General features: G+C 39.5%; 1 protein-coding gene across 1 annotated transcript in view; it reads right to left on the bottom strand.

The window, feature by feature from the left end:
- Positions 1 to 2,336: 2,336 nt before the first annotated feature.
- The window catches only part of METTL24 (methyltransferase like 24), a gene marked incomplete at both ends in the record, with an annotated part of 96,453 nt that continues 76,201 nt past the window's right edge, over positions 2,337 to 22,588 (bottom strand). Inside the window, one exon of the mRNA XM_084227894.1 lies at positions 2,337 to 2,651. Within this exon, the coding sequence (XP_084084020.1) occupies positions 2,337 to 2,651 (315 nt within the window). The remainder of the gene's footprint in view (positions 2,652 to 22,588) is intronic.

The raw sequence follows: 22,588 nt of genomic DNA, 5'->3' as shown, positions 1-22,588 counted from the left end.
CCAGCATGCTACAAAGTGATGACCTCAACTCTTTGCAGGTCTGGCCTAAGGATATTTGTAGTTTTCCCCCTATTTCCTAAAATAGAGGCAAAAATATGTCCTTCAGATGAGCATCTTCCATTGTTAGAGGCTACTGAGACAGCACTGTGGAGGGGACCAACATGGATTCCTGCTCCACCATCTGTTAGTTGAATAATGTGATCAAACTATTTAACTTTCAGAGTTTCCTTACCTGTATCATTGGAGAAATTATACTCTTTTGTGTGGAATTTGGGAGAATTAGGAATAATCTATGCACAGTGCTTGGCACAAACTAAGCTCTCAATAAATAGCAGCTCTTCTTGATCCTGTTTGTTTTATATATTTGTGTTGCTTTTGTGGTGGTTACAGTGGTGATGGTGGTTGTTTCATCTGTTCTTCACAAGCAGCATCTCCCCAACTCCTGCAGTGATAGGAGCCTAAGTTCTTTCTCATGCCTACACCAGAAGTTCTCCACAGCAGATGACCTCCCCCCAATGGACACTGGAGACATGTGGGGACATCTGGTAGTCACAACTGAGGAGGGAGAGAAGAAGATACACCTGGCCAGAGGTGTGGCTAATCATCCTACAGTGCCCAGAACATCCCTCCCTCATCAAATGAAGAATTATCCAGCTCAAAATGGCCACCGGGCTGAAGTTAAGAAACCCTGCAGACACAATAAGCATAATAAATTCTAGAGGCAGGGAAACCATAGCAACAGTCAGAATATTCATCACAAATTTCAAGCTATCCATGAAAGGGGTAAAGGACAGTCTCAGAAATAAGCAAAAATAAGTACAAACAACTATTGAACAGGCTGCTTAGTAGGTGGATGTGGGTGGGTGCGTTGGTGATTATTTTGAGTTTGTCTTTTTTTTTTGACAGTACACCCATTCCTGCTTCAAAGATGTGTGTGTGTGTGTGTGTGTGTGTGTGTGTGTGTGTGTATAAAATGATTAAATGAAATGTTCTGCATCAACAATCTGGAGTAAATGGTAACTTGTCCTGTACAAAGGAGACTTTCAGTAAGACCATCAGTCTTCAGTTCCATGAGTTAAAATCTTGAGATGGGTATGTGTATATTTAAAAACTAATCAAATATAATACTTAAAATTAATATGCTTTGTACTTTAGTGCATAAGGAGATTTAAAAGGTTTAATGCATACAAAGATTTATTGTATATATTTCAATGTTACAATTTTCATTAAAAAGTAAAAGAGAAAATCTGTGATATAATCTACACAGGAACTGGTCTGAGGTTTACTTTGTTTTGGTGACTTCACCATGCAATGTAAGCCACTTTCTGGTTTTTATAGACCTTTTTTATTTTCAAAGTACCTATTGACATCGAAAGCAAATATTGATTATTTGAACTATTGAGAACCTGCATCTTCTGCTTAATTTTAATTAAATGTAACAAGGATTGCTACTAACCATATCAAGGAAGACAGATGATCTCTGGCCCTCAGGCCAAACTTACAAGGAACGCCACCTGTCAGTAAAGAAAAACTCAATCTTCAAAATAATGCATTTTAAATTAAAAAAAAAAACAGCATTGGCAATTGTGTGGTGGATAAATCAGGTTGAAGTTAAGAGAGGCAACAACAAAGACACCAAAAATCTGCTTTATGCTTAGTTTTATAGGAACAGAAGGCAATGCAGGACTGAATATGAAAAGAATCTTTTCTTTTCATAAGAAGTTTCTCATAGTCTAATATTTTAAACTCAGTAACAGAATTTGAATTCCCTGAATAAAGCCACAGCATCAGAGCATGACCTCAGCAAAGGTTGAGAAGGAATTGCTGAAACCTACAAGGTTGTCAAGAATGTTATTGACAAGGCCAAGGAGAAAACCTTGAAAGAGGTGAGTTAAAGTCAAACAAAAGGCCCTAATTTAAACAGCAGCCTATGAACTTAAGACTCTCATCAACCCAGGAGCAATGGAAAAAATACAGAATTTTTTTTTAATGTTGATGAGTTCCTGGATTACAGAAGCATAATGAAATTTAGGAAAAACGGGTAAGCATGGGAGTAAAGAGAAGGAAGATAATCATCCTCACTGTCTGAGGCCACCAGGCAGAGCGCCTGGGCTGCAGCACAGGTTGACACCTGCCACATTCCTGTGTCCATCCCTTCAAAAAGTGTTAACTGGCCCCTACCACATGGCAGGCACCAGTCTACATGTCTCACAAAGTAGTAACACCATCCCCACCTCCAGCAGGGGTAGTAGGGGATGGACAGGTAAACATAATTGGAATCATGGTCACATTTCATTCTGCAGTATTTCCTTGAGTTCTTGATGAGGTCCTGCAGCCTATTTCCATCTTGTATTCACCCAACTCAGAGTATAACAGCTACTTGCATTGAAAAGGTCTTTCTTCAGGAAAAGCTGAGGTTTAGATAAATCTTTGTAACTGTGAAAAAGTTTGAAATCCTTTAGTTCTAACTCTTTGAGGAGGCTGTACCAGAACCTCACTACACTGCTGTCATTGCCACTGACCTCGAACCCAGGCCAGTGGAGATGAACGTCGAAGATGAGCTGCCCAATCTGTTCAAGGACATCTTCCAGAATAAGGTTTTCTAAAACTTTCCACTCTGCACTTTCCAGATCTGCTTTGAGAACATCAATCTGTTAGAAAATTAAATGAGATTAGCAGATTTAAAGGCTGTTGAAAGTACCATTCTGATATCAAGAGCATCATGTATAACTGCCTCCCAAGAAAACTGAATTCTCTAAGTTTTAGTGTTAGGGTCATTTTTCAAATGGCCATTTATGACACAAAATGTCTAATTTCACTTTGCACCAAATTTAACATACAAATAAGGAAATGCCAAGCAAAATCAAAACAAGCACTCTTGCTTGCTGCCCAGTGGGAATGGATGCCAGCAAGGAGTTGCTGGAGAGAGTGTGGTAAGGAGCTCTAAGGCCACAGCCCCTCTCCAGCAACCTGCACTCCAATCTGAGGAGCCCAGCCAAGTCTGAGGAGAATGGTGACCTACAGACTTGCAGAGGCACCCCTGAGAAAACAGGAGATAAATGGAGGAATCCCATTACCTGACTTTAAACTTTATTTATAAAGCAACAATAAAAACAAATAGCATGGAATTGGCAGAAAAATACATTGGGCCACTAAAATAGAATCAAAAGCCCAGAAATAAATCCAGTACTTACCAGCACCTAATCCACAATAATACATCCATGACTACAAAATAGGGGAAAGGCAGTCTCTTTAATAAATGGTTCTGGGAAAATTAGAAAGCCACACAAAAGAATGAAGTTGGATTATTCACTAATGCCATACACGAAAATAAACTCCAAATAGATTAAAGATTTAGACATAATCCTGCAACAATAAGATACATAGAAAAAAAAAAAACAGTGGCACTATGATGAATCAACAATAGATATTTCTGGTGACTCAATGGCTATGGCAAAGGAATTAAAAACAAATAATTGGCATTACCACAAGTTAGAAAACTGCAATAAAAGGAAAGAAAATATAAAATGATTAAATAGACACCCTATTGAGTGGAAGAAAATATTGTCACAATATACAACTGATAAGGGACTGATATCCAAGATATAGAAAAAAACTCATACAATTCAACAACGAAAAAAAATTAATCATGGGCAGCAGATATAAACAGACAATTCACCAAAGAGGATATCCAGAAAGCCAAAAGACATGAAAAAATGTTCACCATCACTTTCAATAAGATATATAGATTAAAATAACAATAAGATAATACCTCATACCCTTGAGACTGGCACATAATAAAAAGCCCCCCCAACAACAAGTGGTAGAGAAGATTCAAAGAAAAAGGAATCCTATTATACTCTTGTGGGAAAGTGAACGCATTAGACCATTTTGGAAAGTAATGCAGATTCACCTTCAAATGGAAATACCATATGACCTACAATCCCATTCTTCGGCATATAACCACAAACCATGAAAACATCAACAACAAACTCCATATGTTTCACAAAATCCACAGCAGCATTATTTACAATAACTAGGACATGGAAGCAGCCTAAATGTCTAACCATGGACAACTGGATCAATTCAATATGGTATATATACAACATGAGTACTACAGAGCCACAAGAAAGGATGAAATGCACTCATTTTCAACAAAATGGAGGGACTTCAGAGACTTATGTGCAGCAAACTACAACATAATGCTAAAAACAAATACTGGACATTTACATAGCAAACAATCCAATAACATAAAACACTTTCAAAAAGCAGTGAACATCAAAAAACATCCTGAGAAGGGCCTAAGGTTAAGATGGCAGGATTGTGGGGACAGGGTAAAAGGGATGATGGGAGCGGGGGGAAAGCAGTGGCTAATAATAATTTAAATGAAATAATAATTGAGGAAATGGTTAAATATTTTGATACATTCGTATTGGAAACATTAGGTAATCCTTGAACAATATTTAGGGATATTTCATTTAAAAAGTGGGCAGAGAATCTGAATAGACACTTCATCAAAGAAGACATACAGATGACCAACAGGTACATGAAAAGATGTTCATCATCTCTTATTATTAGGGGAATGCAAGAGAGAGAGAAAAAGCGAGAGAGAGAGAGAGGGAGAGAGAGAGAGAGAGAGAGGTGTTTCACAGCAAGGACACTGCCTGCCAGGACCACCTCACAAACCTTATCCCCTCCAATTTCATCAGCACTGGAAACCAGGGAAAGAGTTCTTAAGAATTTGAATATTGGACTTGCAAAAATATTGTTGCTACTTCTACTACTGCTATTATTATAGTAGTAGTGTTTTATTCTTACTCCAAGATATCTTAAATAATATATACCAGCACAACACACTTAAGAACAGTCTCTGCTCATTTAATAACTACAAGTTTACATTTGGATAAGATGGAATACAGGATGAAGAGTAGGAGAGATTTTAAGATTAATCAAGTTATGAGAATACGCTCCTTTTTGCTGACTTGGTACAAAGTCCATTAGAATATCAGAAGTCCAAATATCTCCAGCAAGCAAGAAAGCTAATTACTTACTGAGTGCTTACATATGCCTGGTACTGTGCTATGTGCTTCCTCTTGCACTATCTATTTCATCCTCTCCCACTTCTACAGGGGTGATTCTGTTAGTATCCTGCTTACAGCTTAGGAACCAAATGCAGAGGGTCACCCATCCCCAGCCACAGCTAGAGAGACAGTGGTGAAATTTGTTCTGAGGCTGTCTTCAAAGCCCAGGTTCTTAACCACTGCACAATGCTGACTACCCCTAAAACACAACTGGAAAAATGGACACTCAGAGTTTAAAGCCTTTTAGTTTGGAAAATACTTTTTATTTGGAGAGTGAATAAGGATCAGTAGTATTGTTATCAACCTCAGCATTTCACATGTGTAAAGCACTTGGCAGTTTAAAAAATTTTTTCCCACATACCTCAGTATATGGCTATTGGTAGAAAAGATTTGTTAAAAATGACTTTGCTGCCAAGAAATGGAGGGGGAGTTTAAGGGGATAATTTGACCACACATAAGGAAGAGTAACAGGTGCTGACTGAAGTCACCAGTACCCTGCCCATGAAAATGGAATATCTACCTGATTAGAAGGATACAGAAGCCCCACCAGGCCCAAACCAGCCTCTTTTCTCTCTTAGCACATGCCTTTTTGCTAAGTTTCTCAGACGAGATTCTCAAGGCAACATAAACATTTTTCCAGTGATTTCACAGCCGGGTGGAGGGAAATGCACAGAATTTAAACATAATTGCTCCAAGAAATTGCTCTTTGTCTGGGCCACAGAGACCCTCAGGGTGATGTTCTTACAGTTCCTGGGGTCATACCTCCTCCCCTTCGAGGAAGTGCTAGTAACAAGCCTAAGAACACCAGGAGGCCTTAATAAGGGCTAAATAGCTTCAAACCAGTTTGTCACCGCAATGTTTTCAAAATCAAAGAGAAGAAATTAAAAAAAAAAAAAACCACTTCATTTTCTGAAGCAAAGGCAGGTTCTGTGTGGCTTACAAATAGCTAAAATAATTCCTGTGAGTTGGGCACAAAAGAATTCACTCTTTTTCCATCTTTCCTGCGCTGGCACTTCCATGTCTTTGTTTAGTCTTTGAAGTTTTTTAATCAGAATATGCCTGAATAAGGGTAATGAAGCTGCTAAAAAGAATATTTATTCGAAATCTCATAAAATTTTCTAATTGGTACAGAAAATATTCACACATAGTTGAGAATTCCCAAGGTTCCTCACAGATCTATTTTTACAATGGTTTTCTGTGAGTTAGCATATGTTGAATGTGATCAATAAATGAAAGTATTAAAAGGATAGGGTAATGAGTCTAAAACTGACCTAAAAACTATATTGATACAATACAGGGGACACACATTTTTAAATAAGCTATCAATCAGAAGTTATGAGCAACTGGAAAAGAACCAAATTAGGCTAAAGCATAACAAACTTGTATTCTTTGGAAAGCTAGTTTTGATTAACCAAAATGCTAATTAAAGAGAAGAAGTATCTTCAGACATGACAACACCCTCACTCCCTCTTAATTCGAGTAACTGAAAATTCTGCACTGCAATCAGAATTGTATAGGTTGATCTAAGTCATGGGCCCAGAGGGCTGTGGCACAGAGGAATAGCACATAAGCTTTTTGCTGCCTTCCTGCCTGAGAACACAGACAGCCAAAATGCTGTGAATAAAACATGATTTTCCTTCCAGTGTGCTTTTTCCATTTCTTGCATTTCACAATGTTCTATTACCACCACTATTTTGCAAATGCAATTTCCATTATTACTGCATAATATACCCAATATGGTTGTTATTATAAGGCACTAAGCATCTCTGAATAAACTATGCCACTTTTAAGATCTTAATATCAGCTTTCAACAATTATGGCACTAAAAATCATGCAAATGATTATATCAGAATAATCAAGTGCCAATTCTAATACAGGTAGGCTAAATCAGGTTCTTCAGAAAAGCAACTGAATGTTAACTCTCTGTACATTCTGGAATAACTGAAGACATCTTCTTGGATAAAAGGGTATCAAGAAAAGGAGGTGAAACAACCTATCTGGTATAATTTCAGAGACATTAAAGGTCTTCCTAACAAAAATTACCTCCTTTTTCTTGTGCTTGAAATAGCCAATAAATCACCTTTATGGAACTTTTTGAGAAAATGATCATTTTAATTTTAAATGGATCAAGGAATGAGGTCTTCTGGCAGTTTCCTCTTCACGGGCCCAAGTTTATCCCGAAGTTCACTTACCCTGAATTGCAGAGATGAGAGGACAAGAGAAGTGGCATTTGGACATTTGTATTAGTTTTCTAAAGCTAACATAGTGCCACAAATTGGGTGGCTTCAACAACAGAAGTTTATGCCTCAGTTCTGGAAGCTGGACATGCAGAGTCGGGGTGACTGACAGGGTTGGTTCCTACTGAGGGCCATAAGGGAGACCCTGTTGCAAGCCTTTCTCCTGCTCCCGGGGCTTTGCTGGCAATCTCTGGCTTTCCCTGACTTCTGCATCACTCTGATCTGTCTTCATCTGCATGGCATTCTCACTCTGTAACTGCGTCCAAATCTCCCCTCATTACAAGGACACAAGTCACATTGGGTGTTTTTACTACTCCAGCAGGACTTCATTTAAATTAATTTCATCTGCAATGAATTTCCAATTCAAGTCACATTCTGAGGCACTAGGGGTTAGGATTTCAACATATGAATTTGGGGTAGAGGGAAACAACTCAATCCACAATGTTTGAGGTGGGAAGAGCAATACAGCTTTGGCAAGGCAGTATGAGTGTTCAAGAATAAATTCCCAGGGTCAGTGCTGAGGAAAAATGTTCTGTATCTGAAGTCCAAGGGACCAGCAACTATGTGTTGCCATGAATGCCACAATTATGGATGTCATTCTGCCAGTCCTATGTCAGTCAACGCCGACACCTCCAGCCTTGCTATTGCAAGCCTCCAAGGCTAATTAAAGCCACTATCATGAAACCCCTATACTTCATTCCTTGGTTCCTTCTCAGCCATTCAGCCAGGCCCAGCAATGCATCCTCCTATTGCCAGGACACATCCCTCCCCTTCTTCTGGAACTTCTTCATGCATTCAAGATCCGCATACCTTCAGCTTCCCACATGAGCCCTTTCCCTTCAAGAGGGTTCTCCAGCAGGATAGACAGAGTTTGTCACATGCTGGCTGGCTTTCAAGAGAGCAAAAATGGAAGTTGCATCACCTTTGAAGGCCTAGGTGTTGGATTCACACAGCATCACTTCCACTGAATATCACTGATCAAAGCAAATCACAAGGTCATCTAAGATAAAGGGGAGGGGAAATAGATTTCAGTCCTTGTGGGGAAGAGTGGTATATGCAGGAAGGATGAGATGAATTGTTCATGCCCATGTTTGCAAATAATTGATGCCAGAGATTAAAAGCAACACTACTTACAAATTCACAAATGGACCACAGTATTACAGCTTACATGACTCAAGCAACATTCATTGAAGAGATACAAGAAGAGGCCTTGAGTTGATGTGAAGCAAGACAGGCCTCGTCAACCCCAGCTTCTCCAGTATAGTTACCTGACAGCACCACAGGCAGGCCCCTGAGCCAGAGCTGCCCAACACGGCACTTCTCAAAACACTGGCCCTCAGAAACTGAGGCAATAAAATGACCAATTGTTGTTTTAAAAAACTTAAGTTTGTGGGGTGACTTATTAAATAGCAATAAAAACAAAATCTATGTATGCAAATCCTTGTAAAATTTAAGGATTACTTTTACAGGGTCAAGTACTATATATATTCCAAAGCTGTAATTTCTAGAAATTAATATATAAAAATGCTATTATTATGAAATTAATACATGGTCATTATTAAAAAACTAAAACTACACGTAAGAAGCAAGAAAGGGAATTAAAAATATCCCACATCCAGAGTAAAAAGATTAAAAACAGTTAACATCTAAATACCTGGTTTATTTCTTCTTCTTTTTTTTTTTAAAGTAGCTTTTTTTTTTCTTTAAGATTTATTTATTTATACAAGCACTGGGTACAGTCAGAAGCGCGGGAGGGTGAGAGAATTCACCAGAGCCAGAGCGGGGAGCAGAGCAGGCAGAAGGACCGAAGTGCACTGCTGAGGGGAGCAGCGGGCGGCAGGAGAGGTCTGCACGCCATGTGGGACCCTCCTCCAGTGGCCGGGGAGCAGCCGGGGATTGAACCAGCACTGCAGAGGCTGTGGCAGCTTCACAACCCAGTGCTCAACCGCTGCACAACCGGGGAGGCCCTACCTGGTTTCTTTCTTTAAAAACATTTTTCTTTGCCATACACACACACACACACACACACACACACACACACACACCCCAATACATTATACATGAACATAATTCAAACACATATGGTGTTTATAAATTTAGAATTGCAAGGAGTTTTCAAGTTTGCTTTTTAATATGAAAGGCCATGAGTATCTTCCCAGGCCAGTACATTTTCATCTAAAATGTTCTCTCAGTGTCCCTCAGAGTTTTCAAAGAATATGATGGAGGTAACTGAGGGTCCGTGCAGGGACAGGGTGAGATCCCAAATCCTTCCTCTCTGTTCAACAGGAGCAGCTCCCCTTTTCTCTCTTTTATATATTTAGAATTCCTCATAAACTTTTGCCAAAAAAAAAAAAAAAAAAGACTTTCCTGTTTAAGAAAAAAGTTTGAAAGCTTCCATCTACATATTTTTTTAACAACTTTTTTTGTTGGTTTAACTTACTTAACCAATCTTTCTTCTGACATTTAGGATCTTTCCAATTAGATGATATTACAAATTGATATGATCAACAAACTTTTAGCTAAATACCTGTGTGCTTTTTTTAATTTTCTTAGAATACTCCCAGAAGTGGAGTAGCAGGTTCAAGACAATTATTTTAAAAATTTGACTAATCTGGAACCTTTCCTGTCCCTGCCTTTGAGAAACTGAGGACAAACCACGCTGTGCTAAGACTGGGCGTCCCGGCAGACAGCCTAAAGAAGGCGCCCCGTAGACGCAGCCCCCCAACTCCTGCTTGTTTTCTTTCCCTGAATGCACACACCACTTTGGAGCATTCCTGAGCATACCTATGCCTTGATGTCCAAATGATTCTCTAGATTAGACAAAAACCTGCACACCATTGAAAGGGGAAAAATGCCAATTTTAACTAGGTATGTGCTAAATTGTCATTATATAATTTTTATTTAAAACACTTTAATAGGGCCTCCCCGATGGTGCAGCAGTTAAGCGCTGGGTTGCGAAACTGCCCGCAGCCTCTGCAGCACCTGTTCGTTTCCCGGCTGCTCCCCCGCCACCAGAGGAGGGTCCCACATGGCGCGCAGACCTCTCCTGCCGCCCGCTGCTCCCCTCAGCAGTGTACTTTGGTCCTTCTGCCTGCTCTGCTCCCTGCTCTGGCTCTGGTGAATTCTCTCTCACCCTCCTGTGCTTCTGACTGTACCCAGTGCTTGTATCAATCAATCAATCAATCAATCAATCAATCAATCAATAAATCTTTAAAAAAATAAAAATAAAAATAAAACACTTTAATAAAAATGCCTTGTTTGTGTTCTATATTATATCTTTAAAAGGATATGGATTTTTTTTCTCACCCAGAAAACATGTTTCAGTTTAAATTTGGTTATTACCATCAATGATAAAGCTCACTAATCATTGCACTAATCACAATCCCTGACTAAGAGCCAAATTTACATAAGTAACACCAATAAAGTATTAATATTTACCATCCAGGGCATCAATCATCTCATATAGAATAAGTGACTTTCCATTCAGGCCATAACTGACTTGCAAACACAGCTGCTTGTCTCGGCTCCAGCTGTCTTGTTTTCTAGGCCAGAAGCATATACCTTATCACATTTATAGATATCTCTCACATTTCATTCACGATAGATTCCTGAAAAGAAGTGTGGAAATTGAATTTTGTAACTGGACTCATATTTTTAAATTATTGTTATTTAACTAGTTACCTATAAATATTTTTAATTAAATTATCAATTACCTACCACTCCTAAGAAATTAAGCTTTATTCATTCTCCATATTCATTACAAATTGGGTCAATATTCAATAATAATTTTAAAATAATTGTATCAAAGCAACTTTTTCTTGATTTTTCATTTAAAATGAAGTTAATAATTAAGGACTGAGGTAAAATAAATGCAGATTTTATAAAGCGAGACTACTTAAAGGCTTATCTGCACCTACAAAACTAAAAGATGAACAAATTAGAAAGAGGACCTTGTTTTTGTAGAAAAATAGAAAAAATTAATCTATCTTAAATGAACAAGAGGATTAAAAATCTCTTTAAGAGCCTTAGACTTTAAATGCACTAAATCTGACTCAATTATCATCACTGGCTGACAGAAATGTAGCATTACAAGATTTTTTTCTATCCTAGGGAAAGGGAAATAGTTTGCCCTGCATATTGTGAGAAATACGAAGGGTCGGTCTAAGTTAATACAGGTCTAATTCTGAACAATCAGGAAAGAAAATAAATTTTGCCTAGTAGTAGGCTCACAGAAATAACCTCTGCAAGGAGCAAATGAATTTAAAATGAATTGAAGGAAAACAAATTCATTTAAAAACAAAGACTTTTTCTCTGCTAGTTCTCCAGTCTACCCCAAAGAATCCATCCGGAGGGTGCTGGGCTAGTATCTCCTGGGCTGGGTGAGGTCATGTAACAGAAACCAAGGTAAAATGGATGAGCTGGTGACAAATCAAGAAGTCAGAAATCAGTATTGCTGTTGGTGATAGACAAAGGCAAGGAACCAAGCTGTGCAAATTTAGGCAACCTTAAGGAGGCAACAAAGGACCTGGCCAAGGGGAAAGTCAGGCAGGAAAGCAGCGGCAGAACTTGGGATGACACCAGACAGCTGCTTTAATAAATTTATTTCTATCCCACTGCATACTGGGCAACTGAAAACACATCTGTCACTGACCTTAATATCAGAAATCTGTGCATTAAAGCTGCATCACCTGGTTAATTTCCTTTTCTGGATTAATTCTATTTATGCAAACATTCTCAAGTATTTCAAGAAAGATAGGACATAAACATATGTAAATGATCCCTACACAAATAGATGTATAAGCAAATAAATAACAAGTCAATATCCAAATAAAATGTTCTTCAGGCATACATGGTCTTGAAGTTCAATAGGAGCATCTTTATCCTTAGATGTGGGACTAAGTCCATCTCAGAGCATGATGGAGGCAATGATGTGACTTAGGCTACATAAAATATGACCCAAATGCAAAAAGCAAGCACTAATTTAAGGGTCACAAAATAATCTCATTGGGTTATTTATTTTTTTAAATAGACTAAAATATTAGTGGGAAAATACACTGTCCTAGGGTACAAATTATAAAAAGATCAGCAGTGAGTCAAGGGTTAGAAGTTACAGAAATGAGATGAGGGAACATAAAGACATCTGAGAGAGTGTAACACATGTCAGGGTCACCTTGCTTTCCTCCATTTGCCAATGCTCTAAGACTTGTAGGGGAATGGACGGCATGGTTTGCACTCAATGGTTGGCATGTCTGATTCCCTTACCTTACCTGGGCCGTAAATTCCTTCAGGACAGGACTTAACTCCTCATTGGGTACCAAGTTCTACGAGAGCTCCTGATAGGCTATCTGTATAACATCCTATCAGATAACAAGTCTGCCCATTCTTCCTCTGGAATTCCTCCCAACTGGCCCCTCCTGCTAGTTCCCCACCTCCACCATGGTGATCATCTTGCTTCAAACCCCACTGATTAAAAGAGGAGAGAGGAATCAAGGATTGGAAATAAGGAATGAGGCCGTTCATGGATTTCATCGTCCCGCTCTGAAAAATGGTGTCAGTGTCTTGATTTTAAACACCTCCTGAACCCTATACTTTAGGCAAATGTAATTCTTGACTATTACTCAAAATGCCATGAAATTTCCTACACTTGTTCATTTATTTACGTGCCTTCCTCCATAGGGAACACCACCAATTTCTGCTGATCTCCTTTACCAGCATCAGAGCACCACAGTTGTCCTCCAGAACAGGCGGACTTTCATTTGAGCTGTTGGGCTCATTCTAAAATTCCTTCCCATGGGATCTAAAGCAAAGACAATTCTCTAAGAACACACTATTTACCATAAGTTTTGAACAAAGTGGCATAATGGCTTTTCTCTAATGGAATATTTCACTGGCTTTAAACTGCAAGGCTCCCATCTCAAACATTTTCTAATTAAATAACATCAACATTGGAATAAGGAAATAGATGATACCAAAGCACAGTTCTACAGGTGTTACTCCATGTTTTATTTTGTTGTGCTGTGTCCAATGCTGTTCAGATGTAAAGGCATAGGAATGTTAAGGACAGCTACAGAGCAAGTGGTGCTGACCCCTAGGGTAGCCACTTGCCTCAAGTGGAGATTTAAATTTTAATTAAATTTAAATAAAACTAAAATGTCAGTCCTTTCGTCACATTTCAAGTGCTCAAGACCCCTCTGTGCTAGCGGGTAGCATGTCAGGAGCGCAGCTACAGGCCATCTCCGTCTTCTCACGATGCCCTCTTGGACAGAACTGCTCTATGTATCATATGCATCAGAATCAGTTGGAAGGCTTGTGAGCACGCAGCTCCAGCTCTGTAGATCTCCAGCAGGGCCTGACTATTTGCATTTCTACCAGGAACCCAGCTGTCGCTGGTGCTGTTGCAAGGACCACACACTGAGAGCTGGATGTGGTGGTAACACTGGTGAGCTTTTGTGGTGTCTCTGCACAGGGGCCTTGACCTCAGCACAGGCAGGGTTGCCCCTTTCTCATGAGCAGATGCAGAGTATCCACAATCTTTGGCCTGGGAAAGTATATGGTGGTTTTCCAACACCAGTCGTTTTCTTAATTAGGATGAAATTAGGTCAGAGTTTCCTAAACTCATTACCAAGGTATCGTTGAGGCTTGCACTCCCTGGAACTAAGTGCAAAAAAATGTGTTTGTGCACATGAACAATTTTCTAAAGACATTTGGCTCTGGGGCAAATGCTCACCACATGGGTCTGGGCAGGTTGCTTAGCCTCTCGGTGACTCAGAGGAAAACAGGGCTCCTATCACAGGGCTGGCTTGAGGGAAATGCCTGTGAGGCATCATTCATGGTGCCTAAGACAGAGGACGTGCTCCATGTGTGTTAGTTGTTACTATTTTCCCCAATTATTGCTAAGGTGCATAAAGATTATCCAGTTTAAGCTAATATCAAAATGCACCTTCTCTGACCATAGCATTTATGGAGATGATAGCATTCTTGGGCAGAATTAACATTTGGGACAGAGGGTTGCAAATATGAAATCCAGGGCCATCCATATACAGCACACTGGAAGGTAAAAATTGCAAGCAGTTTCCTCAACTGCATTTCCACCTGATAAGAGGCAAAGAGGTATGCCTCCGTGTCTCAGACTGGACTATAATCTCCATAAAGATTGATAACTTAGTTAGGTTTGGATAGCCAGCCTCCAGCACAGTGCCAGGCACTACCAAAAATACTTGACAGGTAGATGGGAAGATGGTTAAATGGATCTCGTAAGTCCCAGGTTATGGGAAATTATAGCCAAGAAACTGTGAACATCAGCTCCAACTCCTCCTTTTATAGGCAATTTGAAAACTGAGGCTTAAATAGGATAAATGATTGGCCCAAGATCACAAAATAGGTACTTAGTTACGGATAGTCCATATCTCAAACATCACTGCTCTGCTTTCGGTCTTAGACACATCCGAGCACAGGTGCATCAATGTTTATTCATCACACGCTAACACAGCTCTGAGGCAAATTTATGACTCTCGGCTTCTTTCTTCTTGAGGACCAGCAGGATGGTCAGTCTAAGAACTGTTACAATAGTTGAGAGAAAAACTTCATCCCTCTTCTCCCAGTAGCCCTCTCTGCCAAGACTCCCTGATCCAGAAGTGTCTAGAAAAGCACAATCCTGTATTTTATAAGTTGACTTCTGATCAATACTGGTTCACCACTAAGCACATCAGTACAAATTCAGATCTTATAAAATTCTTAGTTCTTAGGTAGAGAAAAACAGTAACTTATACTATTATTTAGTTTAAGGGGAAATACAGAATGACAGAGCTTGCCCATATTCTTTCTTCTTCCTCAGTAACAAAACCCTGATTTCTATACTGCTGCTCACCTAAAAGACTATATTTTTGAATCTCTCTTTTGGTTGCGTGGCCATAGGACTAAAAATCTGACCAATAAGATATGATAAAAGTGTCATATGGGATTTCCAGGAAGTTTCATTAAACAAATAGCTATGCTTTGCGATCTCTCTGTTTCTGTCCTCCCTCTCTCTGAAGTGAGGATGTGACAGCAGGAGCTGCAGCAGCAATATTAGATGACAAGGAGAACAATTACACCCTAGGAAAGGAAGAGAGAACTGAATGAAGTTTGGTCCCTGTAGACTGTGGAGTCTCTATACAAAATTTGCACTACCTCTAGACTTCTCTTTGTGAGAGGAAGAAAATTTTCTATTGTTTAAGCCACTGTCATTTTTTTCACATATTCAGCAAATTCTAATATTCTCAGTTCCTTACAAAGTGTGGTATTCCTACTGAACAAATTATTCAGGGTGGAAGCCTTTTGTGCAGACAGTCATGCATCAACATAGGGACTGAGAAACCTGTCATTAGGTGACTTTGTAATGTAAAAAATAGTGTCCTTATGCAAACCTAAATGGTCTAGCCTATCACAAACCTAGGCGATGAGTAGGGAGTACCATTGTTAATTGAAATGTCATAATGCACACACAACTGTAGTTAATGGTAAGGCAATAGACAACCTGGGCCTCCCTGGTGGCACAAGGGGTTAAGTCACCTGCACTATGAAGCCATTCACAGCCACAGCTGCACAAGTTCAATCCCTGGATACCTGGCACAGCAGACCTCTCCTGTTTCACCTGCTGCTCCCCTCAGCAGTGTACTTCAGTCAATCCGCCTGTTTTGTTCCCCACTCTGTCTCCATGAATCCTCTCACCCTCAGCACCTCTGGCCTGTACCCAGTTCTTATATGCATAAATAAATCTTCTTAAAAAAATAGACCAGCAACTCACACCTATTAGAATTTAAAGTCCCCTCCTAAAATTTCACTCTTCTATTCAGTGCTTCATGAACGTCAATCAACTTTCTAATTCTGGGGTGCTCTCTTCTCTAGATTCCCTTCATATTTCCTTCTTGTCTTCTGTTTTGCTCCAGAACTATTGTTATGGGGAAAAGGATGTCCTAAAGCTAATTCCATACAGGCTTTGTGGACTCCACCCCCACCCCAGGCCAAAGCCAAAGACACTGGGAACTCCAAATCCCATCACCACCAAAGGGAAGGTAGCTGGGACCTGAGGGTGGGGTTAAGCAGCCAGGTTGATATAAAAGGCAGACACGTGGTCTTTGGAGGCGTCCCCCATTTCGGCTCTCCGCCAGCTCACAGCGTCCGGCCAGCTCTGAGAGTGACTTTGGGTTTCCAGGTCGTCGAATTGGGTAGGACACATTAAAGACTTTATTTCCCTATTTTCTCCCTGAGTTGTACATTTTCCTTATTTCCTTTTCCCTTGTAAATAAACCTTTGATTAACCTTTTGTGTGTGCCTGTAGTGGAGTATTCTTAAGTCGCCTTTAAGCGCTGGTGAGGACCCACAGCCAGGAACCCGTTCAATATCGGGGCTGCTCTATAACACTATGACAGTTCTCCTCTTGTCAGAATTCTCCTTATCACCATGTGGCACTTTCTCTTCACTTCTTACCCAAGCAATTTATTATGCATTAACAAAATTGAGCTGCCAAATCTCACTTGGACAGTTTCTTTCACCTGAAAATATCTAGGTTTGAGGTATCATGTAAATGAAATGAGCCCTCTTTTTAAATCTATTCTATGCACTTGCAATTCTAGTATCGATTTAAAAAGCCAGATACTGAATTATTATTTTGATCAGTAAATGACTTCTACATGTCTGTATATTTTTATTGAAATCGCAGATGCTTTTCTTGAAGAAGAAAAGCAAAATTTAGTGAGGCCCTTGAGTGGAACAAGAAAAATAAAGATATCTTTAATCTCATAACGCTCCCACAACAGCATTCATTTTAGAAAATTTTAAGTTGAATGTGTCACCCTTTTCACCTTCAAAACAAATGTAACTTGTAATTGGGACAGACCCAGGTTTTGTGGAGTTGGATGCTTATTTAATTTGAGGGCCCTCTTTAAGAATAAGAATACTTAATTACAAATACAGAATTAGTTAAAAATCACTTCTACTTATAGTCAAGGCATATGTATAAGTCCCAACACAAGAGAGAAGATTAAGTAAAAAACAAACTATAAACAGATGTGTGGCTAGCTGCCAGAAAATAAGAAAAAAAAATGAAAGAAGTTAAAAAAAAACTTGCAAGAAAAGTTATAAGCAGTGCCAGTTTTGAAACTCCTGTTGAATTTATGTAGCAATTAAAAAAAAGAAGAAAAAAAAGACTTTATATGCAAACAATCAATGCCCCATCATCACATAAAATCATCAAAGAAATGTGCTAAGTATTTAGATACAGGTTATATCTAAAAGTGTTAAGAAAATAACCTGCAGAAATAGCCATTCATTAGCTTATACTGGATATTGTTTAAAAGTCCTCCCATTTGCTTTAACAAATATGCCATCTTTCAGCATACAGTGTTTATCTTTCTTTGTATCTTAGACCTACTGATAATAAAAAATAAACTAATAACCAACTTGAATTAAGTACTTGTTATGTGCTAAGCCCTTTACATGGAATACTCCAATTAATCCCCCTAAACAAATTAAATAGTTCCTTTTGTTATGCTCATGTTACAGATGGGAAACTACACCCCAGGTGAGAAGTGAAGGCAAGAACAGTTCCAAGCAGTTTCCATTGAAATCTGAGATGCAGAGAAGTTAAACAACCAGTCAAGGTCACACAACTATTAAGTGGTAGAATCTGGATTATAAAAGGATCCAACTTCAAAACAGGCATCTTACACCCTGTTCTTATACCCTCACTAATATTAAGAGATCCAAGCACAAAATAGAACACAGTCAGGGTTCCTGACTTAATAGTGCCTTTTACCAAAATGCCAGACAGAAGAGAAGCAAAAGTGGAATATTTGTTAATTTCATGTCTTTTTTGATCTTCTAACATGTGCACGGCCCACTTGTTGCCATTCCTGAGAGGGAAAGGCAGCAGTCAGTTCTGCCTGCAGACAAGGCACACACATTTTAGCAGTTGTAAGCTTGTTTTCTCACTGTAATCAGATCCCCCTCCCCTTTGTTTCATGTACTTTATCTAAAATAATAGCACTGTCATTTATATTCCTCTCATAGCTTCACTAAGACCAAGAGGCATCATTTGGGATTGGGATATTTTCTTTGCCACTTCCACATACATTAATATGAATACATAATAAGAAGAAAACCACCATTTGCAACTATATGGACTGGAAAACTGCCCCAAAATCCCTGTTTCTGCTAAAGAGAGATGTCTTCTCATTAATCCATCCTTTCCACACCAAATATGGGTTATCTTTTTCTCTTCAATTCCTAATTTCAGGTTGAGGTCCACTTGGCCTATAGCCAGCACCATATCACATGTTAAATTATCAAAGGGAAAAAAATTATTTGAGTTCTATCATGCCAACACACAAAAATGAAGTATCACCACACCCCCAACCCCCAGACTCTACAATTATTTCCTACATGGGGACAATTTGGTAGGTTTTTTGTTTCTGTTTGTAAAAATAAGGGCCTCCCCTGGTAGTGCAGCGGTTGAGTGCTGGGCTGCGAAGCTGCCCACAGCCTCTGCAGCACCAGTTCGATCCCCGGGCGCCGGCGAGGGTCCCACATGGCGCACAGACCTCTCCTGCTCCCCTCAGCAGTGTATTTCATCAGTTTGCCTGTTCTGTTCCCCGCTCTGGCTCTGGTGAATTCTCTCACCCTCCTATGCTTCTGACTATACCCAGTGCTTGTATAAATAAATAAATAAATCTAAAAAAAAAATAAGACGTGATTGTTAAAAATTAGGAGAGCAACAAAAGATGTAGAGAAGAATAGGGATTGTCCAAAATCCTAGTCCCCTGAGGAAATGATTATTAACATGGTTGTATTTCTTGCAGTATTTATCTACCTTAGGAAAAAAAACAGATGAAATTTTATACATAATTCTGAAATCTGTTTTTAATAAGGTTTTTGTTCATTTGTCTTTTTTCACTTTTAAAGGTCATATGTCTAATAATCAGGTATAGCTCTCTTAATTTTCCAACACAAAAATTTTAGTATTTCAAGCATCCCAGAGACAACTACAAACAGACAGCAGTTCTCTTAGGTGTGATGGGCAGTCCTGAGACTTTTTTTTTTAAGATTTATTTATTTATGCATACAAGAGCTGGGGTACAGGCCAGAGGTGTAGGGGGTGAGAGGATTCACCAGAGCCAGAATGGGGAACAGAACAGGCAGATCTACTGAAATACACTGCTGAGGGGGGCAGAGGGTGAGCCAGGAGAGGTCTGTTGCGCCATATGGGCAGCTCCCTGGCCGGAGATGGAACACAGTGCTTCAGTGGCTACGGACAGCTTCGTAGGTTATGTCCTAACCCCTTGTGCCACCAGGTAGGGCAGTCCTGAGACATTTTGATCCCAAAGTGTGAGGAAGCACCTATTCGAGTGAATCTACATAATATGAGGTCATATGAGCTGACCTTGCAGAATATGAATTGTCATTGTATTTTCATGCAAATATGAACTTAGTGAGAAATTTTTACTTTTTTCATGTTTCACAACTTCTACTTATTTATACCTGGAAATTTCTAAGTTGTATAAGCAGGTAAGATTGCAAATTCAAAAGATAACAAAGGATGTAGGATTTGGAGGAATGAAGGAATCATTTAAATACTTACAAAGACAGAGTGTGTAAGAGTCTCAAGCCTTTGACAAGAAGGAGGTAGAAGAAGCGGATGTGTAGGAGGAGGAGCAGGGGTAGGAGGAGGAGACTGCCGTGAGTCTGCCACTATACCAGTCTCCAGATGCTAGAGGAGACTGCAGTTGAGATTTCTCCTCTCCTACTGCCCTAAAATCTTTCTCATTCTTCACCCCACAACAAGGAAAACAGCCGGATGGCTGCTGAATAAAGTGAGAAGATACCTTTACTACTTTGTTTGATATGAATTTGGCAGATAATTATCTTTGAAAATCATCCAAATTTATACACTTCTAACTGAATCAAAGCAATCAATACATATAATGGATTTTTTTTTTTTTAAGTTGGTGTGTTGGCCCAGAATAGAAAGAGGTAATCATGAAAGTTTTATGAGTTGTCGAGGGACTTCATCATCTTGCTTGATTTCAGTGTCGGCTGTTTTTATACTTTTTAAATTGAAGTTCCCAGGATTCTCTATCCTCTTATTCATCTTCCTTCTTTAAAAGAATTGCTGATGCTGGAAGCATAAGTGCTAACTGAGGCAATTCCGTTTTATGGAAGCTGGAGTTTTCCAGATGGCATTTTTTCAGTAGTAACAAACAAAGGGTAAGATGTAACTTCTTAACATGCACGCTCTAGGTATGGAGCTTGGCAGCCAGTCTGTTGTTAACCTGTCACCATGAACATTTTCCCTAAAATGGATACTCTGCATTCAGGGAGCAGATGGATTCAAGCAGACATGTTTCAGGCACCAAGGAGAGCTCTGGATCTTGTTAAATAGAATAAGAATCATTACTTCAGAGCCTAATGATTTTGCCCTAAATAATGTAATGATATTTGAACTTCCTGGAGAGTCAAGGCTCTTACAAGATTTATTTTATTTTATTTTATTTTACTTTAAAGATTTATTTTATTTATTTATGCATACAAGAACTGGGGCATACGCCAGAGGTACGGGGTGGGGGGTGAGAGGATTCAGCAGAGACAGAGTGGGGAACAGAACAGGCAGATTGACTGAAACACACTGCTGAGAGGAGCAGCGGGCGAGTCAGGAGAGGTCTGCTGTGCCATGTGGGTCACCTCCCTGGCCGGGGATCAAACTCCTGCTGAAGTGGCTGGGGATAGCTTCATAGTGCTGAGACCTAACCCCTTATACCACCAAGGGAGGCCACAAGATTTATTTTATTATACCTGCAAATTTAAGTTACTTTAAGTTCTTTCAGTTACTTACTAGTAAGCATCATACCAGTGTTTTCCTTTAGTTAAGAAGGCACACTCTTAATTTATATTTCCCAAAAAAATAAGTATGGTAAATTAGATTATATCATTTATGAATGTCTTTTTTTAAGATTTTTTAAAAAGATTTATTTTATTTATACAAGATCCGGGGTACAGATCAGTTGCACAGGGTGTGAGAGTGTTCACCAGAGACAGAGCAGGGAAAGAACAGGCAGACTGACAAAATACACTGCTGAGGGGAGCAGCGGGCGAGACAGGAGGGGTCTGCTCTCTATGGGGGTTGTTCTGAGGCGGGTGGGGATCGAACCGGCACTGCAGAGGCTGCGGACAACTTCACAACAGCACTGCGCTCAACCGCCTGCGCCACCAGGGAGGCCCCTAAAGATTTATTTAGTTATGCATTCATGAACTGGGGTTCAGGGCAGAGGTGTGGGGGGTGAGAGGATTTACCAGAGACAGAGTGGGGAATAGAAAAGGCAGGTTGACTGAAATACACTGTGGAGGGGAACAGCAGGTGAGTCAGCAGTGGTCTGCTGTGCCATGTGGGTAGCTCCCTGGCCAGGGATCGAACTCGTGCTGCAGAGGCTGTGATAGCTTCATAGGTTGCGTCTTAAACCCTTGCGCCACCAGGGAGGCCCCCTGAATGTCTTGATCTGTGTACTAGAAATTGTCACCCAGACATATATTTGAACTTGAGAAAACAGTTACAGGGAAAGATCAACAAATGAGGGTCCAGTGGTGGGTGACCTATGACAATAACATCTGAAAGGAGATCCAATACACCCAAAATACAAACAATTATATAACATTAACTCAATTTTAAAAATAATAAAAGTATTTAAAAATTACAGCCAAAAAAATGGAGAGGGCTTAGTCCTTGTAAAAATTCTATATAATCTACATTTTTTAAAAAAGTCAATTCTCAAGTAATCTTGAAGACACAGAAATAAAAAGAACCAAAACAGAAAAGGAAAGAGAAGTACGAAGGAAAAAGAACGAAGAAAGACTTCGGGAACTATCTGACTCCATGAGGAAAGGAAATATAAGAGTTATAGGAATACCAGAAGGAGAGGAGAGAGATGTAGGAACAGAGAAAATATTCAAAGAGATAATTGAAGAGAACTTCCCAAATGTGAAGAAGGAGCTGAAAATTGATATACAAGAAGCAAGAAGAACACCAAACTTCCACGACGAAAGGAAAAATACAGCAAGACACATAATAGTAAAGCTCCCAAGAATCCAGGACAAGGAAAAAATAATGAAGCTGGCAAGAGGGAAGAAACAGATAACATTCAAAGGAAAACCAATCAGGCTGACATCAGACCTCTCTGAAGAAACACTACGGGCAAGGAGAGAGTGGAGGGACATAGTCAACAGACTCCAAGAAAACAGATG

The sequence above is a fragment of the Talpa europaea genome (genome assembly GCF_964194135.1).
Source record: "Talpa europaea genome assembly, chromosome: 2".
NCBI classification, from domain to species: domain Eukaryota; kingdom Metazoa; phylum Chordata; class Mammalia; order Eulipotyphla; family Talpidae; genus Talpa; species Talpa europaea.
Note: the sequence above shows the minus strand (reverse complement) of the source record. Positions and strands in the feature narration are given on the sequence as shown.